This window comes from Saccostrea echinata, unplaced genomic scaffold (genome assembly GCF_033153115.1).
Source record: "Saccostrea echinata isolate AGI-Se365-2 ecotype Australia unplaced genomic scaffold, CSIRO_AGI_Sech_v1 ptg000060l, whole genome shotgun sequence".
In the NCBI taxonomy this organism is placed as follows: domain Eukaryota; kingdom Metazoa; phylum Mollusca; class Bivalvia; order Ostreida; family Ostreidae; genus Saccostrea; species Saccostrea echinata.
This window is the reverse complement of record NW_026889809.1, coordinates 4,364,628-4,388,205: the sequence shown is the minus strand read 5'-3', so window position 1 is coordinate 4,388,205 and position 23,578 is coordinate 4,364,628. Positions and strand designations below refer to the sequence as shown.

At 32.2% G+C, this 23,578-nt stretch overlaps 1 protein-coding gene across 5 annotated transcripts in view; it reads left to right on the top strand.

The window, feature by feature from the left end:
- LOC133175060 (transcription factor AP-2-epsilon-like) overlaps positions 1–13,966 on the top strand; it is a 57,372-nt gene extending 43,406 nt beyond the window's left edge. For 4 of the 5 annotated variants that reach the window (XM_061310168.1, XM_061310170.1, XM_061310169.1 and 1 more), the window contains 6 exons: positions 674–1,141; positions 5,790–5,850; positions 8,518–8,719; positions 9,839–9,957; positions 12,467–12,611; positions 12,729–13,966. In XM_061310168.1, the coding sequence (XP_061166152.1) occupies positions 674–1,141; positions 5,790–5,850; positions 8,518–8,719; positions 9,839–9,957; positions 12,467–12,611; positions 12,729–13,032 (1,299 nt within the window). In that variant the 3' untranslated portion in view covers positions 13,033–13,966. Of the gene's footprint in view, positions 1–368; positions 548–673; positions 1,142–5,789; positions 5,851–8,517; positions 8,720–9,838; positions 9,958–12,466; positions 12,612–12,728 lie in introns of those variants that run through there. The other variant, XM_061310171.1, reaches the window with a different exon arrangement.
- The last annotated feature ends 9,612 nt before the right edge of the window (positions 13,967–23,578 follow it).

The window sequence follows — 23,578 nt, the reverse complement described above, 5'->3', positions numbered from 1 at the left end:
GTTCTGATGGTTTGTTTGCATTTAAAATTAACTGCAGGGGTCTTGGTAATTTCTTTGGACTAAAAAGATTTCAAGTGTTCTCATTGTATCTTTAAAAATATTTAAACGACCGATTAAGAGTAAAGTCTAGAAAATAGAATATTTTTGTACATTAAGAAATTAATCCTATCCGGAATGACTGACCAATATAAACTGAACAGGTTCCATCAATACATACCTCCATTTGACGGCAAAAAGGAGAGTCGGAATTAAAATGGAGAGAGAAATTGTTCAGTTTTTTGTTTTCCTTTTACTGATAGCTATGCTTTTATTTTTGTTGTGTTAATTCATTCCTGCTATCAGAAGAGAAGATAGGCTGTGACTAATTGAATTCCAAGCAGAAAGAAGGGAGTGACTTAAAAATCCAATACTAACCCTCCCCCTTCATACTTCAGTTGTACTAAGCTTTGCTTCATATCGCAGCGGATGAAGTCCATGGACTCGTTTTTAATTGTTCTTTAATTTTTCTTCATTCTGAAAAAAAATGCCTGAATCTTATGCATACACGGTAGGATCACATACACTTGATGTAAAATTTGGATGAAAGTATTTCATTTCAGTGACTTCTTTTTGTTTTCAATAGGATGTCTGTGTTTGAGGATAATTTTACATAAACTTTTTTCTTTCATTCCAGGATCGACGAGATGTCAGCAGCCATGGCGGTTTGGGACAGTTGGTCAGCAGTGTATCCACCACAGGTTCTTTTCCTCCCGCCCCCCGACTATCTCACACACCAACCTCAGATTTTCAGCCACCCTATTTTCCCCCTCCATATAATCTCCCATCCCAACAAACAATGGACTTTCACCATCCTCACTTCAATGCGGACTCGTATTCACATTTGAGTAATTTTCACCAGCAATCCCAGCAGCATTACCATCAGCTTCATCCCCCGGAACGAAATGTGCTACGCTACAAAGAAGAACCTCTTCATAATATGCACCCCGGACTTACACCACCCCACTCGGACTACGGCGGGATCCGCCGCCCAGATATTCTTATGTCCGGGGGACATCCATTAGGTTTTGGTGATCAGAATACAAACTTGTTAAATATTCACCCCTCAGCAGGATTGCCGGGAATTGAAGATGGGATCCACCAGGTAAGGAGGACGATTTTTTTCATTATTACGGTTTTAATATTTTTTTCTCACTTAGAATTCTCAATAAGGGGGTAGTCACTGATTGGGGCGGGCGCTGGATTTAAGAAAGATGTGACCATAAATTGTTTGGAAATTATACTTCGTGAAGGAGTACATCTCCTCTAACCTATCATTAGTCAACCGTCGAGAGGAGTTTAGTTACATTCGATATTTCAACTCGTCTTAATGCTACAAATTGTTATGAAATGTTCTCTTTCTATCTGGTCCTTAATTGCTAATTTATTGATACGAGAAGATATAAAATGAAGCATCAAGTTTGTGTGGTTTCCTCTGAGAATAATTGGACTGAAAACTGTACAATGCATCGCTTCTTTGATGACACGGCTAAAAAATAATAATAATAATAAGCCAGAATCTGGCAAAAAATGTAGGTTTTATCATTTTAAGTTTAAATATACTAAATAAACAAAGTATAAATATTCATTTTTATTTATGTTTGTTATGGCCTGTATAACATTCAGTAAATTAATTATTTTACCCTGAGGCAAAACAATTACACATTTATTTCATGTATAGAGAGAGATGGTCTAATAGTACACTGAAAAAAAATGCAAAGGCATCTCACGTTCAAAAATATGTCCCGAATTCATAAAGTTTAGTTATATACAAATAACAAAAGAAGAAAAATAATTTATTTTTAATTTATACATTCACAAAAATATAAATATTAAAACTATTGAGAATTTTGAGAATGGGATTTATTATTTTAGATACACTTTTAACACACCGAAGATCACTACACTGTATTATGGTAGTATTTTCGAATACATGTAATTATTCTTTTAAATTGCTTCAGACAACATTTATGGCGCCACACAATGACGGGAATTCATAACGAATTTTCCATATTCATATAAGTAGCTTTATACATTTTAGTTGCGATTAAATGTTTTTATTGCACTTTATTTTTTTTATTTTGCGAAGAATGTTATTATTTATTTTCTTAATTAATTAATCTTAATTATTTTTATAAGGAAAACTGCCTAAAAACCCCGTTTTGTTTCCAAATTATAATTCATAAATCATGCATAGAAATAGTTATGGCGTGATTAATTTTTTTTTCAATAATAGACATCTTCGCTACATCTTTGCCATATTATAACATTTCATTCAGGGTAGTATCAATTTAAGGGATCTAAATATTGTCCTTTAATTCCGTCACTATTCTCTACCGGAATAAATGATGCTGCTCATTAGAGCGTCTTCACGTGATGTAACAACTATAGAATAATAAACCGGAGACAGGTATCTCTCGGCACTGTTTCCGGATTGACAAATCAGTCGTACATTTCTCCACAAAGAGCCTGTTTAAATTCTTTTTATAATGTTGATCTTTAATTAAAATTCCCACCCATGCAAGATGCTAAGGAGTAATTTTGAAGCCATTTTGTTTGGCCGAGTCTGTCCTATCTCCATTGAGACTTGTAAATGGACATTTCCTTTTAAATTCGACAGTCTTAATCGAGTACCTCTAAGTATGAACCAAACGGACCGTAGCCCCCTTTTACCAAACATATTAGTCCGGAACGCAGATAACCGTAACCTTATCAATATTCGGAGCCTCGCACAGACAACCCCCGATAAAGATTCGAGTCGTAGCTGTGACAGTCCCATGCCAGAAGATTTACAGAGCTATGTCAACCAACAATATTATTTGTAACTTAATATATTATTGTTCACAAGTCCCCACATAGACCACTGTAGAAGTCTGCTTAACGCTTATAGTACGGCCAGTTAGTTTTATGTCGGTAACATATGTACGATTCTTCGTCATGAGGGTCCTGTGTTTTCCTCTCTCACATAAAAGTCTCTTTTATCCGTTCTGTGCACATCAAACAGCTCTCCTTCGTTATACCACAAGTTTTTTTCCCCTGTTTTGTAAATTTATGCAATTCTCTGACGACTTGTTTTAGTTCACCAAAACAAAATCCGGGCGATACCTGCATTTCATTTTAAATTTGGGTAAAAATTTATGGTTATGTTGTAAAATATATTTTTGTATTAAAGAAAAGGTAAACGGCATCTACCAGTTGACTCTGTCATTGTAACACTGAATATACACTGAATACTTATAGATGTGTTACATTAATAAGCATTTATATTTTGACACTCGAATGAATCTGTATTAGACAGTTGCTAAGTCACTCAAGGAAAACCTTGCACATAAATATAAATGTTAAAAGGGAATTCAAATAGCTTTTTGTGCCAGCTTGCACATTTAGATCTATTTAGTTTTTGAAGAAAAAAATGTTATTTCATTTGAATACAATTTTGCTATTATTTCACCAGAAGAATATTAATACGCATAAATTGCATATATAAATCTTAATGCACTCCGATAAAATTCAACCCAAAATATATTTTCCAGCTGAATGAATCTCATTGCTTATTGTTATAGAAGACTTTATGATTGTTTGCTTCTCTCTCACGAATTCGAATATTGTAAACAAATGCATGATAGAATGCAGCAAGGAAAGTGAACTATATGTGTATTTATCTACAAGTCTTAGACAGCTATTTGATATCATCTTCGACCTTCCCTCTCAACCAGCAAAGAAAATCAGCTACTTTAATTCTGGAAAATAGATTAATACTGAAAAACTTGTTTTTTTCTCTTTTGTTTTTTTTTATGTAAGAATAAGATAAATGCCAGTATTTTAAGAGTTTCCTTTGATCTTGAAAAGTCCACGGTCTGTAACACAGCGCTTTCACAACTATACTACATAGAATCTGTTCAATGCCATCCCTAAAAATAACGTGGCGTGATAGAAAGCATTTTAATCCATAAAATTTGTTTAAATTACTCTTTTTACATTTTATTCTCAAGTGTTTGAAGTGATAAAAGTATTTCAAGTACCGGTGATAATAGATGGCGCTTACTGGTCTACAGCTGTTTTTTTTAAGTGGCGGGAAGCATGTTAATATGCTTTTACACCTCAACAATATGGGAGAAATACAAATTTGGTCCAGTCTAGAAATACAGTTCGATTAAAGATGAATCATGAATTATGAATAGAAAGAAAAAGAAAATTTGAAATTCAGGACCGTGTTTAAGAATTTTTTTTTTTTTGTATACAATAGTTGCATCTATGTTTATGTATTCACATGTATATTTTGTGTACTAGTATAGGAATTTTTTTTACATGTGTAAATACATGTACACGTATCAATCAATGTACTCGTACACGTAAAGTTATCTGAACCTGAGCATGATAACTATACCATGGAAAAAATATAAAGCGATCACGTGTATAATCGAAATCAGATTTCTTGAAAGAATGAACTTTTGAAATTAGCTAAGATTTTGTTCGCCGGCTCTTTGGCCATCATCACTGCCACCTTATTTGTAGAGAGATGCCTAGGGGCCTAATTTTCAGTCAGGTCCCTATTGATTGACCAGGACCTTTCTACTTTCTCTAACAAAGTAAGCCCTTATTGGAAAAACTGATTTCTTAACTACTGTCTTTGTACGGTTTCCAGTTCTGACGCACTAACCCTTTCGAAGAATATGACTACATTTTTTTGTGTGGGTTATTTTAAATTTTTTAGATATTGACGCTTTTATTTTCGTTATCAACGCATTAAAGCACAGAAATAAAATTTGCCTTTTAAAATTTTCCAGTCCTCAATGTGTACTAGGAGCAGAATGACCACAGCTTCAAATTTCAAACCACAAACGGACAATGGGTACCATTACCGTCCACTGATTCAGTGATATTAAATGGACGTTTGACCTATCATCTTAACATGACCTTCTAAGTTCTTGCATAACAGAGAAAAATGACTATGGTCAGTAACGACCTACTTTATCTTCCTCTCATGAACAACCAGAATTTAAAGCCATTAAATATTATGACTTTTTAATATCAATGTTAATTCAATAAACATTTTCAAAAACAGAAAATTAAATGAAGTTAAAAAGGACAACTAATAGTGCTGGGTCAAATCTGCTTTTAGGTAGAGGGTGTGGTATTTTGTCTGCAGAATTCGAATATATCTGTGTCGCCGCTTTGAAGATGTAATTCATAATATATCTACTCTAGCATTGTCACAAAGAGAATGAAACAGGTTTTGAAAAAAAAAAATCAATGAAAATGTATACTTCAGATATATTTTCAGCCTGTTGCATTATCTTTTGTAAAAACAAGTAACAAAAATCTTATTGGCTGTATTTGCGAGACACATGATTATGTATGTTGAATCAACATGATGGATAGTGTACTCGCACAGATCGACCCGAGTGACAAATCATCCCCAATACGTCTATCATTTTCACTGACATTTATCCTACTGTTTCCATGACAACAGCAGAAACGGACTTTTTTGGCCCAGCTTTCATTTTTCCTTACTTTAATTAATTGACTCTTGGCGACGGCCTAATAAACAGGGAATTAAGAACTACACAGTCCTTGCCACTTGGATCTTTATTTTTCTCGGGGGACAGAATTTGTTTTCAATTCGAACACAACCAAGCAATAAAACAAGCAAATTGGGGTTTTCTTGTTTTATGTTGTTATATGGTTTTTTAAATCATGTGAGCATTGTTTACAATAGTTTTATTTAATGCTCGTTTATTTTCTTATCACAGGGGGCAATAGATGAATCCGGTAACTACATATCTACCGACCACAATGGGGTCATCAGAAAGGGTGAGTACTTTTCATTTCAAGAAATGGCGATTTTCTCAAATGTTCTCCTAGACATTTTTTATCTTGTGTAGAAATGAACATAATTTTGTTTGAGGTTTATTATAAGATGAATTTAATTCAAACAGAAATATATGTAACCTAAAAATATTTTGAAAATTTTTTTTGGTCATTGCTTGAATGGTAATAAGTAACCGTTCTTTGATATTTCTCCACATGACTAAGTAGATGGATATTACATGGTTTTCTGAAATCTTGAGAAAAATTTTCTTAGACACTTTGTGGTTAAAGATTTGAGGAAGAAAGGAAATATTTTTCTACATGGTAGAATAGTGTTCGGTAAAATTAATCACTGTTGTTGAGCAAGATAACAAAGGGAGAACTGTAAACGTCAATCACGGCTTCAAATTCTGACAAAACGAGTGTCATCAAAAAGTAAAAGAGAGGATCCAGACAACGCAATGCAAATTATATTATTCCGAAATTTTATGAAAACATCCTTGACTTGATATTTGTGAAAACAGGAAAATAACTGTTACTTAGACGAATAGTTTTTTTTTATTTGTTCTATCTGATTGTAGTAACCTCCCCTTTCCTTAGATCAAGAAAAGAATGAAATTTGTTTCTTTCTCAATCAATATACAGTCAATACTGTTTGTTTCTCCGTGACAGTCCTTTTTCGCGGGTTTGTTTACTATTTCATATGACTCCATGCTGCTATGCGGAAGCAATACAACCATTGGCCCTTAGGGTCTGCGTAAAGTACACCGCCACACTTCCATTGTGAAATCTGAAGTAGATATATTCAGACAGAGAAATTGTTCCTTTAGGCAACATTGTCACTCTTTCATTGTGCATTCATTCACAACCTTTTTAACAATACACACAAATACTATGATGACCTGAATTGAAAAGCCACCGAATTCATTCATATATATTTAACGCCCTCTTTGCCTCTAAGGGGAGATAACTAAATAAATGTAAGCAATCATTATAGGCCTATTGATTTTGTAAACGTTATAAGTCATCATAATTAATATCAAGTAAAATACAAATTTAACATGAATGAGTGCACAAATACTCTATTGAAGGCATTGGTAGTTCACAAAACCTGTGTGAATTAACACCCCCTCCCCCTCCCCCAAAAAAGTTCATGAATATCAAAGAAACTTGTTAAGAAATGTCTATATTTAAGAAAAAAATTCGTAGACTGACATAGAATAATCCATCTTACATTAGGAATATTAAGTTGTTAATTCGACCTTGCTTTGTGTGTCGGAGGCGTTATGGGGTGTTTCGGTTGATAGATGTCTGAATGCTGGCGATATTGGGTACCTGGGTTCTGAAGTTTCAAAAAACATTTTCATATAAATTAGATTCCAGTGTATTTATCACTTGAATTTGCGAAGGATGTAATTGTTGATCATATCTAGAAAAAAAAACCCTGAAAGGTAGAAAAGTGTGGGGAACAAGATAATGATGTATATTACATCTTAATTCTGACAAGCCCTCATTCAGAATGAATTAACCAGCTTCATGCAAAATAGTATGCAAATGACATAAAACCATTACATTCAAAACTGAACATTAAAATGACAAGTGAAATTGAAATCTTTCAAGACAGAAGGAAGGACGAAGATGCATGGGCCATTTGTATAGTACAATATGACACAGATACTCCTTATATCACCTCTACAAACTCTCAGGGTATTTTGTTAAGGCCCACCTATGAATTAAAGTAGCATTTCACGATCTATTTAAAAGTAAATAAAGATCTATAGCTCTCTCCAACCAGTACGAAATTGGACGGGATATGGAATTAAATGTCTTAGATGCCATTTATTTCGATCTTACACTTAGAAGTGAATCTCTCTTACATATTGTCCTTCATTTTTCTTCTATAATGAATTGAAATGTTTTTAATTCTTTGCTCTAACCACCATTTCTCTGTCATTTATTATCAAGTGACTAACAACCCGACTACATTTACATTTACTTCCAACTCAAGTAGTTCTCACATTATTTTTCTTAAAATAGCAAGTGATGAATTTTTCTAATTGAGATTTTAAGACACGACCAATTGCTCTAGAACTTCTTTTGTCATAGTTGGAAAGACCTCTCTCTCTCTCTCTCTCTGACTGTCTCTCTCTCAATGATTTCTAAATGTTCCCATGTTCTCTCTCTCTCTCTCTCTCTCTCTCTCTCTCTCGTGACGAATTGTGATGTTCCTATGTGTTCCTTTTAACCAAATACGGACAAACATTCGCGGTTGTCTTAATGAAATTTCCTCCAATTACGTTTATATTACAAAGAACTGCTTGGGAAAGGGTAGAACCTAATTTCATCAGTTTCTCGGGAGTTTGATGAAATCTGTCTTTGCTCAACACACAGATAATGAGCTAAGAGCAGTTATTTAATAAACTGAGATTACACACCAGAATGCGTTCTGTAATGTTCATACAAAATGTTCTCGATAAAGCAGCTTGAAAATCCAACATTATAACTTAAAGGTTTCAATCAACCTCAGACTGTTCACAGTTTCAATCAGGGATAGTGATTCTATCATAAACCTACACTGGAACAACTATTCCTTATTATTGTCCAAATGCCGTCGTCAACAGATTTACAAAATATCAAAAATTGATAAGAGAATTGATACTTTTTCTTCAGGCATCAGACCCAAAAATGACAACAGTAAAGATTTGGTGATTTCAGGGATCACCTCACCGGGGGATGTCTTCTGTTCAGTTCCCGGCCGACTGTCCCTCCTCAGCAGTACCTCAAAATACAAGGTGACGGTCGCAGAGGTCCAGAGACGATTGTCCCCACCGGAATGCCTCAACGCATCACTACTGGGCGGGGTGCTCCGAAGGTAAGCGATTTATAAAGTGGGTATAATAACAGATGCAAATTTTTGCCCCCGTTTCCTTTGACAAGTGTCCTCCTACTGTTTTTTCATGAAGAAGGAGGGTTCACAAATAGCATCAAAGACGGTTAGACGCTACCAATTAAGAGTCCTCGATGTGTTTATCGCAGCGGAGTGCTGCAGCCTGATGTATCATCATATCAAGCTTCTTTTAGAATCTCAGCTATGGCGCATTCATAAGGAACAATAACGTTTTCAACAGGGAACGAATTTACAAACAATTATCTTCAGAACACATCTTAATCTTTAAATAACCCACCGATTTCCATATTGTCACCTGTCCCTTAAATTCAATGCTAACCTTAACACTTTTTATTTTTAATTCCCATTAAAAGTATACATGTGAGACTTTCAGGTTTTTTTTTAAAAAAAGGACAAATAGGAAAGTTTAGCATTTGTTACCCTTTGAATTTATGATTGATATTATAATTAATATTAAGACTTTTGCTTTAAAATGTCGTATTGAAATTTTAACCATGATATAGGGAAGATAAACACTTACGTAGGATAAACTTCTAAATCAATTTTAAGTGCTCTTGACAAGTTGAGTTATTAATGATCTTACTTTGTGTTAATACACCAGATTAAAATTGTTCGATGGAGATCTATTTAATCCATTGTAATTAACTTGAGTAAATGCTTTTTCGTAGGTTTGTACAAAATAGAATTAAGCTTTCTAGTTGTCAAAGTGACTTTACAGTAGTATGAACAGGAGTGTTCATGCACGGTGTATATTTCGTTCATTTAAATGTTTGTAAACTCTTTTAGTTCATAAATTTTAAAAACCTCTTTGGCTGTTTCCTTGTTTGAAAACCCTCTAGGCGATTAAATCTGTGGATAAAATATACGTTCCCAGGGTTTAAAATGTTTCAATATTTTCAAATTTTAATGAAACAGAATCTGGTTTCAAATTTTAAACATGTTAACAAAATATTTTCCTGATGACGATTACATGTAATAAATAACAAACGATGAAAAATCATAAAATATTTGAATGGGCAAAGTATGTTCATGTCTATTATAATTTTACAAAAGAGTAAATCCTTTTTTTTTTAAATTTTGCAGAGCAAAATCCAAAAATGGTGGACGATCGCTGAGAGACAAATTAGACAAGATAGGACTTAGTCTTCCGGCAGGACGCAGGAAGGCCGCTAACGTCACGCTTCTGACGTCACTAGTAGAAGGTGAGCACAAAGCTACATTAATTTTTCATGGTTTATATATATATATATTTTATATTTACATTAGATAAATATCAAATTGCCTAAATATCAGGCAATCAAGAATATAAAAATAAAAATATATTTTGGCTTGGATGTCTGGAAGCAATTTTCAGAGCGACAAAAATGTTTTGAAAGTGCATTGATCTATTTCAGTTTTATTAATGCATTGATATGAATTCTCTTTAAATAAAACTTTGTGTAAAATGTGCTTAATAAAGGCTTTGTTTTCGGTGAAATTAATACATGGTAACTGAATTATTGAAACTGTTTTTTTAGATGACTGATAACCTTATTAATTATTTTTTTGAAATGATCATTATATATTCTTTCAATTCTCTGTTGGTAAATTTTTGTTATTCTTGAAAGCATTGATTTTTAGTTCCAGTTATTTGTGAAAAAACAAATGGATAAGTTCAAGTCTCTATTCCAAGAACCTGAATTCTACGTACATAAAGAATTTTTTTTTAATGAATAAAACATTGTTTTTGTATAATTAATTAAAGTATAATCAGAAGTGAGATATTAGATTCAGCTTTCTGGTAATTTGTTTCAAACAATCTCCAACATATATAGAAACGATACCTCAAATTAGCCTGGTCCCTGAGCTGGCCTCCGAATATCGATAAAACCATGAAGTCATAAAATTGTCCAAATGATATATAGAGATGATCTAATGAAATTGATGGCAGCTATTTGGCCTTTCATCTGTTTCCCGAGTAACAGATGATACACCCATGTGTTTACCAAACCAATGATCATCTGTAAGCTTTGGTGATCACCATTCGGTAAAAAAAAAAATAATAAAATAACCATTAATTTACAGTCTTTATCCAAATTTAGAAATGGCGTCTCTATTGTATCTTTCGGTGGCCGTCTTTCCTTCATTGAGAATTACATGTATTGATAATAGATTTGACAGTTTTGGGTTGAAAAATTAACAAGTAAATTAATTTTTTTTTCTATAAAAAATAATGAAGAATTAATATTAACTTTTTTTATGAATATAAGAAAAAAATCAAAAAGATAACAATATTGAAATAAGTGTCTAAATATAGCATAAATTTTACTTGATAGTGCATTTTCAAGCAATATCACAAAGAATGATATATCAATTTAAGAGAATAAGCCCATAGACAAGACAGACTTGGTGACCCTTGTACAAAGTCTTGCCAAAACATAAGACTACAAGTCGCTTTCATTTGCGGACATGCATGATGAATTTAGATAGAGAACACACCGTTCGGGCTGATCACCTATTTTAAATGCAGAATGTGTGTGTGTGTGTCTTTTTATTTGCTACAAATAGAAATTTATAATATTGATACTATCTCCTTCTATGAAACATTCATATTGCCTTTTCATTAAATCAATATTCAGGTAAATGTCAAAATTTATAATTTTAAAGTTCAATTCTTGTCTGTCTCCGTAAATATTCAAATAAGGAAGTTCATTACCACAACTTTTATCCTCGCATTCCAAAGAAAACCAACACGATTTTAAACATAAATAGAATGTGACATGATCTTCAAAAGAAATCTTTGTCCATCTGTCCATCCCTTTTTAAATAAAAATAAATAGAGACGAGGGAGAGAAAAAGAATGACAAAACAAAAAGATTGTTAAATTCCTGAACAACAATGTCATTTCTGATAAAAAAAAAAAAAAACTGTTGCCATATTAGAGTAAGTAAGTAATTTGTTTATTATAGTGACATGTGTTACATTTATAAATACAAAAAGAAATGGTATAATTTGAACCCCCGGCCCATTGGGCCCAAACGTCACTGTTTTACAAAAAAGGTAATAGTACAAAACAAAGGATTCTTTTCATTTTAGAGTTTATAGCTGATATATAAGCAGTACAAATTTATATATATTATAGATTAGAATACACTGGTTAAATCAGAGAGAGGGAGAGGGTCCGGAATTCCTAACAGTCATTAACTGTCAAGCGCTCATCAATCAGCCCTGCGTCTAAGTCCTGTCACATTGCTTGGACAGCAGTTCTACCTACATATTAAACCTGTTACATAGTTTCTAGGTCACCTGTTCGGCCCTTTGCGTTTTCTAACAATTTTCCTCGATATTGTTTCGGTGTTTTTCTTGGCTTTCACTTGTCATCCTAAGCAGGATATCCGGAGACCGTCCCTAACGTCACATTGAATTCGTTATGGTCCTCTGCTTTAAAAGATACTTTTTTTAAAGCATTAGAAAATTTTCAAACAAAACTATTTTTTTTCCATTTCGGGAATAATATTTGTATGACTTTATTCATGATACAACGCCACATTGAAAGAAAAAAATTGTTTTAATGTATTAGATCGATGACAAAAATAGGGAAATTTAACCCAGAAATAAAGCAATATTACACAATTACATGGCAGTGTTGTTCAATTGTTTGTTATTACTGTTTGTAGGTGAGTCTGAATTGTATGGCAGTGTTGTTCAATTGTTTGTTATTACTATTTGTAGGTGAGTCTGTTCGTCTTGCCCGTGACTATGGCTATCTTTGTGAGACTGAATTCCCCGCTCGCCAGTGTGCTGAGTATAACGCCAGACAGTATAGCAGCGACCCCACAGATCAGATGGCCCGCAAAAACATGATCTTAGCCACAAAGTAAGCAGTCGACAAAATGTCATAACTTAACGACAATAAATGTTCAACTGTCATATCAGGAAATAAACATTTTCAACAATGTAGCAGATTGTTCCTAAACCATGTTTTTTGTTTCAGACAAATCCTGAAGGAATTCATGGACTTGTTGAACCAAGACCGCTCTCCGCTCGGCAACACGAGACCACAACCTATTCTGGAGCCAGGGATTCAGAGACATTTAACTCATTTTAGTTTAATTACTCATGGTTTTGGATCGCCAGCCGTAGTGGCATCTCTGACGGCCGTGCAGGCCTATCTTAATGAAATGTTGAAAATATTGGACAAATCCTACTCGACAGGAACTGCCCAGGTGCAAGGCCAGCAGATGGAAAATGGTGTAAAACCTAAACTCTCGGAAAAAGATGAAAACCGGCGAGAATGATTGTCGTGTGTTTATGCAGGCGGCACAATGGACGGACGCAGTCTATATCAAAAGTGCTGACTGATTCCTGGCAGAAGAATCAGTTTTATATGACTAGAGTCTCATTTGGTCGACTTTGTAGTAAAGAGCCATTGAGGCATACATTTTGTTCAAATTATCAGGGTCATTATATACATATAGATTAAGATTAGATGTAACGAATTTCATGAGAAATCCATCTGTCTTTCTAAAACAAAGGAAATGTTCTTCAGGCAATAAATTTTCTAAAACACGTCTTGAGATCAGCGACACAAAAGGACACAGCAAGAGCGATTTATCACCTTGTGTTTTTGTTCACGTTATATTTCCTTTGAGAGATACTTATGTCGCAGCAGACAATTGTAACAATTTACTGACTGACTTATAAAGAAAGAAAAATCAAAACAAGAAACATATATATATATGGACTTGATCTGTATTAGTTGACTTCATATCTGAAGATATCTGCTGCAATACTGTACTGGTCTTTATTTTTCATTATGTTTAAGATTTAGCATTATAATGATATGAACGAGCATTAAGTTAATGGTTCTAGTCTCCTGTTTTTATTTTAATGAATCTCACAAGATGTATGTTTACCTATAACATATTATTGATGCTATTATTTTGTGTAAATATTTTGAGGAAATACTCGTTATTGAGGGAGAGAGAGAGAGTGTGTGTGTGTGTGTGATTTACATATTAATTCCAGACGACATGTACGTCACTACTGCATTCCTTACCGCCATTGTCTTGTGATCAAAATTGTGTGAATAAGGACGATGTTCATGTGTAACCAAGTGTAAAAGTGTGTGAATGAGGAAATTTTCCACTTTGGAGTACATATAAAGAATATTACATTGTACAAGCGGTCAAGGAATTCATGAAATTAAATTAAAATATACAAAACTACAAATGACTGTGTTTAGTGACTTATTTTGAAGGTGAAATGAACGAAAGGATTTCGGTAGATGACGTTATAATACTTTATCTTTAGAACACTTGCTAGTTGACTCAATTTGAAACAAAAATTAACTTTATGAATATTCATTGATAATGCAGAAAGTTTAGGATAAAACCAAGGCTGTCTACACAAAAATAAGAAATATTAATTATCATTAACATGCAGAGTGTGTATGAGGATGTTTAATGAGGATGCAAATCATTTAACTACAGTTACTTTTGAAATTTAAAGGATAACGGCGTATGATTTTAACAATATTACACGCATATGACTTTTTCATAATTTATTATTTAAAGTTGTTTGTTTATTATACCCGTAAGATAACAACAACAACAAAAAAAAAAAAAAACCCAGTCTCACAGAGAATATATATAATTATTTTCATTTACTGTTGCAACTTCTCAAAATATTATCGATATATATATATACATTTTACTAAATTTCCACTAAAATATTTGTTTCATTAAACTTTAAATATACTGAAAACTTTTTTACAGCATATTCAGAAAAATCAGTATTTGGATATATTTTTTATTTGGTCTTATTATTATTAGTAGTATTTTCTTTTTTATATATATTGTATTCTAAAGAAGGAAAATAAAACATGCAACCGAAGTACATAAATTATACGGGAAAAAAGAATTAAACATGCAATTATATGCTAAAAAGAACAAGAAAATTTGTTTCAAGTGTGACGTATTCCCTCCCCCCAAAAAACAACAAGCTTTTGTGCTTCTGTCATAAATACTTTAATATATAAAGACTAAAATAAAAATGTTTTGGAAAAGTTGATATTGATTGATATTGAAAATAGCATTTTACAGTGTATCTTCACCGATAAAAATGAAAATACTGATGTACAGTCATGAAGCAAACACTGTAAACAACTGGGCTATCTGAAATCCTTTGTTTGTTAAAGGTTTCATCAGCCAAAAAACAATCTCACTCTTAATTACAAAGAAATAAATCTATAACTCAACAATATACATTCTTACTGGGTAAATTGCATTAAAAATCATTTCAAATCATGGGTAATGCAATAAATAAAAATTATAGCTTTGAAACTATGAAAATAAAGGAAATATACTTACATTATTTTTAAAGTCCAATAATATTCAAATCAAAATAATTAAAAATAATTAATCCTTCCCTTTGAAGAAATTTAAGAATTCTTAAGTGACTGTTTCGGGTTTAGATAAAGCAAAGCCTGTGCCACGTACGCAGTACAATCTTGAATTTTCTTTCTTTCCTGATGAGTGTATTGTAGGAGAAAATTAAAACTAAGACCTCTTCGTTCATATTCAGACATTAAGTAAAAACCAAGATATCTGTAGGGCATTGTTATAGGCTCAGAATAACCAGGGGCAAAAAGCTCGCGTATATTATGAAGAATGTTTAGATGCATGCTAGTATTTGCCTTCGAGGAGTTTAGAAATTTGCCTTCCAGCTCTAGGTTAAAGCACTTTAATATCTTTTTATTTCGTTTGTTTTGATTAAGTTCATCTGAACTAGTTCACTATTTTTGCTGTTGTTTTAGGGGAAATTTAGCTTTGGTGATGTAAATCATAATGTTTCAATGTTTAGGTACTTTTGTTTGAATAAAGTCTGGAATTGAAATTATATTTTTGGTGAGAGTAAATTTCGCTTCAGGTAATAAAAAAATTGAAGCCATATATATGAGAGAGAGAGAGAGAGATTTGACTTTCTTGTTTTATCATTATTACTGAAATAAGAACGTCTCCTTGTTCCTGAAACAGCTTGTGGTTTTTTAAATGGTGTCATCGTCATGAAAGGGTAAGAATAAACAAATAAATTAAATAACTTTCATAACAAATAGTTTAGAAGCCATTTTTCTGAATAATGATTTTTTTCTCTTATTTCATAAATTACACATGTAGTGAAAAATTCCTCAACTACACGCTTATAATTTTATATACACGTATTTCTTATCTGATTTAAGATACTCTAGACCAGTTTAAAAATATTTTGACTTTTCATAATTCTTACTTTTAAAAAGGTGTTAAAATCACGAAATTTTCTTTAGGTAAAAAGGTATAATTATAGTCCAAAAATAAAAGAGCAGTGCCCAGAGGCAAAACAATACATGAATGGGACTGGAACGGAAGAATTAGTGTGTAAGAAAATCCCTAAAATGCCTTCCAGGGCTTTATTTCGTCCTGATCTTTATTTAATGTTTTTATTTGCAAAGGTAGAGGTCAGAAATGCGCAAGTCTGGCAAAATTATTAATATAGTAAACCTTATACACACGAAAAGAAAGAAATAAAAAAGAAAGAAATAAAAAAGTAAAGACGCCAAGAATAAAATTTTATCCATATTGTAAATTTTGAAGAAAAAAAAGCCAAATAAATTATTTTGCACATGCTGAAGAAATGAAAAGTATTAAATATTTTTCTTATAAATTTTATTTTGAATTTCATTTATATGCACAATTCATTTTATAACTAAGCCTCATTAGTATCGTTAACCATGTTGCTTCCTCCTTACTTTTCTTAAATGTCATCTAACACGCGAAATTACCTCCAAATGCAATACATAACGATAAAAACCACGGAATTTCTCGTTTTGAAGAATTAGCCTGAAAAATGTTTTACACTTCTACAGCGTAATATGCCGTATACAACAGAAGCGAATGTTGCATAGGACATTGGTTATACCGCGTGAAAGCAATTCGTTGGTCATTTGCAGTAATTTGAAATTCATAGACACTGATTTGTCGTAATAAAGTTATCGCGTGTCGTGTGAAATATGAAACACGATCTAATTCAAATAAATGACGAATAAAGGAAAAATCAATAGGTACTGCGTCAGGACTCAAAGTTAGGCGCCTTAACGAGATTCGAAGGCATGGGAGGTGATATAGGAAATAATCATCGCTCCAATAACAGCTCAACACTGCTATTCTCATGCAGTTTGCTGCTCTGCAGTGAGGCTTAATACAATATTGAGAGACAAAATTCGCGATTCAAGTGAGCTTATTATTGTTTTAATAAGTGTAATAAGGCAGGAAAGGGGAATTAACTCTCATATGTCTTAGTGATGAAACACCTTGGTTTTAGATATCTTTAGCCATGCTTTCAGGCATATTATCTATCTTTTTTTTCATAAATATTCAATTTACTTTTCCCTGTAGATAAATTAATAGTACATCAAAGTTGCAATAATTGGAATCAAATCCAGAAAGTATGAATGTAAGAGCAAGGCTTATTTAACAGTCCAGTGATCATTTCACCAAGTCCCTCCCCGGTCTTAGAGCATATATATAACATTTGTGTTAGATCTGTAAATTATGTTCCATTTTAAAATTAAGATATTGAACAAATATTCAAATGAAATCAAAACTATTTACGTCATTTTACATGGTTCTGCGTGAACGAAATAAAGAGAAAATTGTGTACTTTTCAAGTATGTCAAAGAAATATTATAAATTAAAAATCTACCTCAATTTTGCTTAAATAGATTAAAATGCACACACACACCCCTACCATAAAAAGGTGAATTTACTTTCAAGTATTGATCTATATAGCATGCCTTTGAATCACAACCACATCATAAAAGTATATCACTAAAGACTACATAAAGGGTTGACAAAATATTAAAATTACTTCCCTATATATGCACTGTTGTTTTATTTTTCTTTATATGGAATTCGTTAATATTGTACCAAATATTTACATATATATGTTAACAAATTACAAGGTCAAATAAGGAAAAGTAGGTTAATAATAGAAAATTACTGAAAACAGGCTAATATTTTTGTTTTATAAATAAATATTTTTTAATGAATCAGAATTCGTGACAAAGACATAAGAATCTCATATTTATGAGTATATTTAAGGAATAACTGTCTTATTTTTTGGATTCATGATGTGATCAATCGAGTGGCTTGCGTGATGATTTGCATAAACGCCGAAGGCGTTTATGCATAAAATTATCACGCAAGCCAATCGATTGATCATCGTCATGAATCCAAAAAATAAGACAGTTATTCCTTATATTTACATGCTCCTGATTCTGCAAATTCCTGTGCTAATAGCCCCGCTTCTGTCTCCATTTGTCCCGCCCCGCACGTGATTTTTTTTTAACCGCGCCTATCGATGAACCAGTAGATTTATGTAGAAATAAAGTATTTTTACAATTTGTAATTTTATCTCGGACAAAGACATTGGAAATGTAAATATATATGAGTATAACAGTTCTTATCAAATTGAATATTTAAATGTATGAGTATTTACTGAAATTTATGAGTATTAACATGAGTATAATATATCATATCAATATGTTTCCTATGTAATGAAGCTAAGAATGGACACTCCATCAGAAGTTTGGTTATTTTTCAAATAATGCAATTATAGAAAGGGTTCATCTTAAATTTTGTAAAGTTTTACTCCATTTAAAATATTCAACTCCAGATTTCATGATATATAGTGAACTTTGTCGATACTCCGTGGAAATTCAAATAAAAACACATATATCTTACTGATCAAAATTGCAAATTCATAAATTAGGATTCATTATAAATCAAGAAAAAGGCGGAAAAATCTGTTGGTTTGAAAATATTGGAAATATTTTGAACAATAGGGACTATCTAATATTTGTCTGGAACAAAGTTCAAGTAATATAAAAAGACGAAAGTCAAAGTCATTAATTGATAATTCAAACAAAGTTGGCAATCAATTACTCAAACCCCACCTAAAGCACTAAATCATAAAATATACAATTAAAGTTTGAAAATTATTTTAATATTTTATCAAATAAGGACGTAATCACATTTTGTAGATTTAGAACTTACACTACTAACCGAACACTACTTACACTACTAACCGAACACTACTCACACTACTGACCGAACACTACTCACACTACTAGCCTAACACTACTCACACTACTAACCGAACACTACTCACACTACTGACCGAACACTACTCACACTACTGACCGAACACTACTCATACTTCTGACCGAACACTACTTACACTACTAACCAAACACTACTTACACTACTAACCGAACACTACTCACACTACTAACCGAACACTACTCACACTACTGACCGAACTCTACTGACCGAACACTACTCACACTACTAACCGAACACTACTCACACTACTAACCGAACACTACTCACACTACTGACCGAACACTACTTACACTACTAACCGAACACTACTTACACTACCAACCGAACACTACTCACAATACTAACCGAACACTACTCACACTACTAACCGAACTCTACTCACACTACTTACCGAACACTACTCACACTACTTCAAATTTACATAATAATGATTTAATTGCTCTAATTTAAAAAGACCTTAAAAACCGAGGCCCCGTGTCACGGCAGGCGTTGGCACGATAAAGATCCCTCACTGCTCAAAGGCCAGTGAGTGCCGAGTAAAGGTCAAAATTTGAAGCCCTTCACCGGTATATGGTGACGTCTCTATATGAGTGAAAAATTCTCGAATGGGACGTAAAACAATATACAATCAATCAATCAATCTAATTTAAAAATCTATTAACTAATTTTCCACATCAAATTGCGAGTTTCTTATATGACGTATATGATATAAGACAAAGAAAAATCACACGCATGTAATGAATATATTTTACCCATGTTTACCCCTTTATCCCGTGGATATGACTCATTGGATAATTTTTTCATAATCCACAGTTAAGTGCAGTTGTGACGTCACAATGGTTTTTGCGTTAGAGTGATGAAGTAGAATAAAGTGGAGTCCTATATAAAACAGTCTAAAACATTGGTTGTGAAGTATTAAACATGGGATAAAAAGAATCCCCCATGATTTGTAGTTGGATATGACTTTTATCCAACTCGTTGTGTGTTTTTATCCCCTCGCCAAGGCTCGGGGATAAAAAAAAACACACAACTCGTTGGATAAAAATCATATCCAACTACAAATCATGGGAGATCCTATATATATTTCTTAAAGTGACTTATAGGTCCGATGGGCCGGGTGTTGTACATATATGTTTATTTGTTTAATGAATGTAAAATTATTGTATACACAAGTCACTATAATAAAATATTTACTTACTCACTCACTTACTTACTTACTAGCAACCGAACACTACTTCGAACTAACTAATCACTATTTACCGATTGAAAGTAGACGCTGGGTTGATATACCAAGACAAGACGGAATTTGTTCCCATTGCAATCTAAGAGAAATCGGAGATAAATTTCATTATGTACTAAAGTGCGGTTCACTACAAAAAGATAAAACGTTATGGTTAACAGATAAACAAATAAAATTTAAGAACACGATTAGTTTTAAAAACATTGTGAATAGTAATTAGCACCGCTTTCTGAGAAAATTATGTTCATTAAGGACATACGCAATGTAGTTTGAACTTTATTGTCTTTTCCCCTGGAGTTGAAGAGTTCCAATACTTAAAGGAACTGTGTGCTACATTTTAATGTCTATATATGCTGTTGTACATGTCTTCTAAAACAAGTTTGGATAAGCAAAACATTTAGAATATATGTTTAGTAATTTTTGTATATTTTTCTTTGAATTATACAAGAATTTTCATCAATTGATATCTTTTCAAAACCCCTGGTAATGCATGCTGATTTTTTGTCTACGAACATCTGATGGCACTATAATCTTAAATTAAGAATATCTTGAAAAATTATCAGTAGGTAAGGTACGTTGCGTATGTCCTTAATAAAGAAAATAAATAGAATGTGCTCCCCGGTATAGAATTCCCATACTTCACATTTATAGTAATGCACTAAGTTTGGTATTTTTTCTTCATTCCTGCCTTATCTATCCATTCCTTTGTATTTATCAGCTATATGTTTTTGTAATCTCTATATACTATTGTAAAATGGTGATGAAATTCAAATAAATGAATGGGTCCTAAGTCTTGCAAAAATTGATTTAACAATGCTTCTTTAACAATAGATTTTAACCATGTATTATATGCACTAGAAATTTTTTGACTCATCCATAACCAAAAAATTCAAAATCATTCCAGCCATAATTGCATAAATAAACCTTTAGAAAAACATTTATAGAAAAATCGATACATTATGTATGTAAGCTTAAGTTCATGGACCATCAAAAGTGTAGCCCAATATGTAATCATTCGTACCTTGATAAGTATTATTAATGGATATTACCCAGTTTTCTTATACACATACCATTAATGGATATTGCCCAGTTTTCTTATACACATACCATTAATGGATATTGCCCAGTTTTCTTATACACATACCATTAATGGATATTGCCCAGTTTTCTTATACACATACCATTAATGGATATTACCCAGTTTTCTTATACACATACCATTAATGGATATTGCCCAGTTTTCTTATACACATACCATTAATGGAAATTACCCAGTTTTCTTATACACATACCATTAATGGATATTACCCAGTTTTCTTATACACATACCATTAATGGATATTGCCCAGTTTTCTTATACACATACCATTAATGGATATTGCCCAGTTTTCTTATACACATACCATTTTGGGGTACTAGAATTAACATGTAATATAAATTTCAAAAATTTTAAATGCAATTTTTCTTAAATATCAAATATCTGTTTCCGTATTCACATACTTCACAATTGTGTGTCAAGATTGGATTTATAAAACTATCAAACCGATTTGTTTAACAATTTACTGGTAGATTGAAGCATTTTATTTTCTTTGGTACACCATACATAGCCTCTTGAAGCTTGTTTGGTCAAATGTGTTTTTGCACTTCTGAACAATCCACTACGAGACATGATAACACGTAAATATTTATATTCGTTCACAATTTCAAATTGACGTTCCTTTATATTAAAAAAAGTTTCCTTTGAACTTCTTGCTCTTGAGAGAATGAGTATTTTAGGCTTGCCTATATTTACTTGGAGCTTCCAATGATCATCAAAAAAGGAGGAAAAAATATTCAGTGATCTTTCTAAATTTTTGCCTTCTTCTTTGTTCTTCTTGGCTGACTTTATAAAAAATGATAATCGGATATTCTTGTGGCGTACATCCAGTTACTTCCCTGGAAAACAAAACAAACTATGAAGATTTAATCATTCATTAAAATAAAACAGATTTTTATAAAATAACACTGAAATAAGGAATTATATGATGATTCATTCTGAAATGAAAAATGAGACTATGTTTCCCTTTAAGTCACTTCAAAGCCATAATACTTATGATCTTAAACACAGGAAGCGACTTTAATTAACTCAGGGCACAATCAATCTCCGTCTCCCAAAGTTTAGAAAGTTGGATTGTGTAAAACTCAGACTTAAAATAAAGGTATACATTCCTTTTAAGTGCACATTGTTACTAACATACTCAGAATTTTATACAAAGAAATATCTAGCCAAATGAATTATCTAATTAAACCAGAAAATGTTCTAAAAAATCAAAGGACTATATATGATAAGAGTCAATTTTTGCCCCATATATTAACATTTTAGAATGTGATTCAGATATGTATGATTGTTTTTTTATTTTGTAGAAGAGATTATATTAGAGATATTTCCATTACATTTTTCACATTTATATGCATTCACAGACTGTAAATGACGTCAGAAATGATGGTATTTTTAAAATCCAATCAAAATAAGACAAAAATGTTCATTTTTCTTTACGTTTTTCTAATGGGAAACATAGAGCGCAGCCTTGAAAATTTTTCTGTCAGTAATTAGTCTTGGATAGATAAATCTACGGTAAGAATTGTTCGAAGATGTGCTCAGTATTTTCTGGAAGAAAAACTGCTTGAAAATAAGCCTTTTTTAAACAAAATATGCAAAAATGGCGGGGAAAAGTGTACTTTATGATGTCATATTTCTAAATCAATGGCATTTTGATCAAATTGAAAATTAAGAATAAAGGTCGCGTGTATAGATGTGCAAAGTAAAGCTATATATAAATTGAAATTAAGATATTCATTTTAGGGGCATCTGAGACACTTATCATGTATTGCTCTTTACCTGATGTAAAACAAAAGAACTTCAAGTTCTCAACATTAAATTATCCTCCTAAATAATAATATTATTGAGGCATATGTTTGGATGAACAGTTTTAACCTTGTAGCCTGGTCAATATAATATTATCTTAAGGTCTTTTAGAATTTACTTTTGTCTGCTGTAGTCCAGAATGTACGATAGATTGTTATTACTTCGTTTACCTTTCAGCTATAAAAGTAGGAAACTCAAAAGAAACTCATCCACGTTATCATTATTTCAGTCCAAGTTAAAGCAAAAAGATAATGGATGGAAAACATGCTTCATGGTCAGTTAAGAAATAATATTATATAGTATAAAAAGCATATTTTTTAAAAATCATTTGTCCTGTTTATTCTAACATCGTTGTAAACTTAAAGAAACATTGAAGTATTCAAAAGTGAACTTTTATATTGTATGATAACGCAACCTATTTACATCAACTTTATTGTGAAGAAAAGATCTATAGTTGAAGAATACTAGTCAATAAAATCATTTCAAGTTGTGACTCATTATGTATATTCAACAACTTTTCGAACATACAATATACCTGT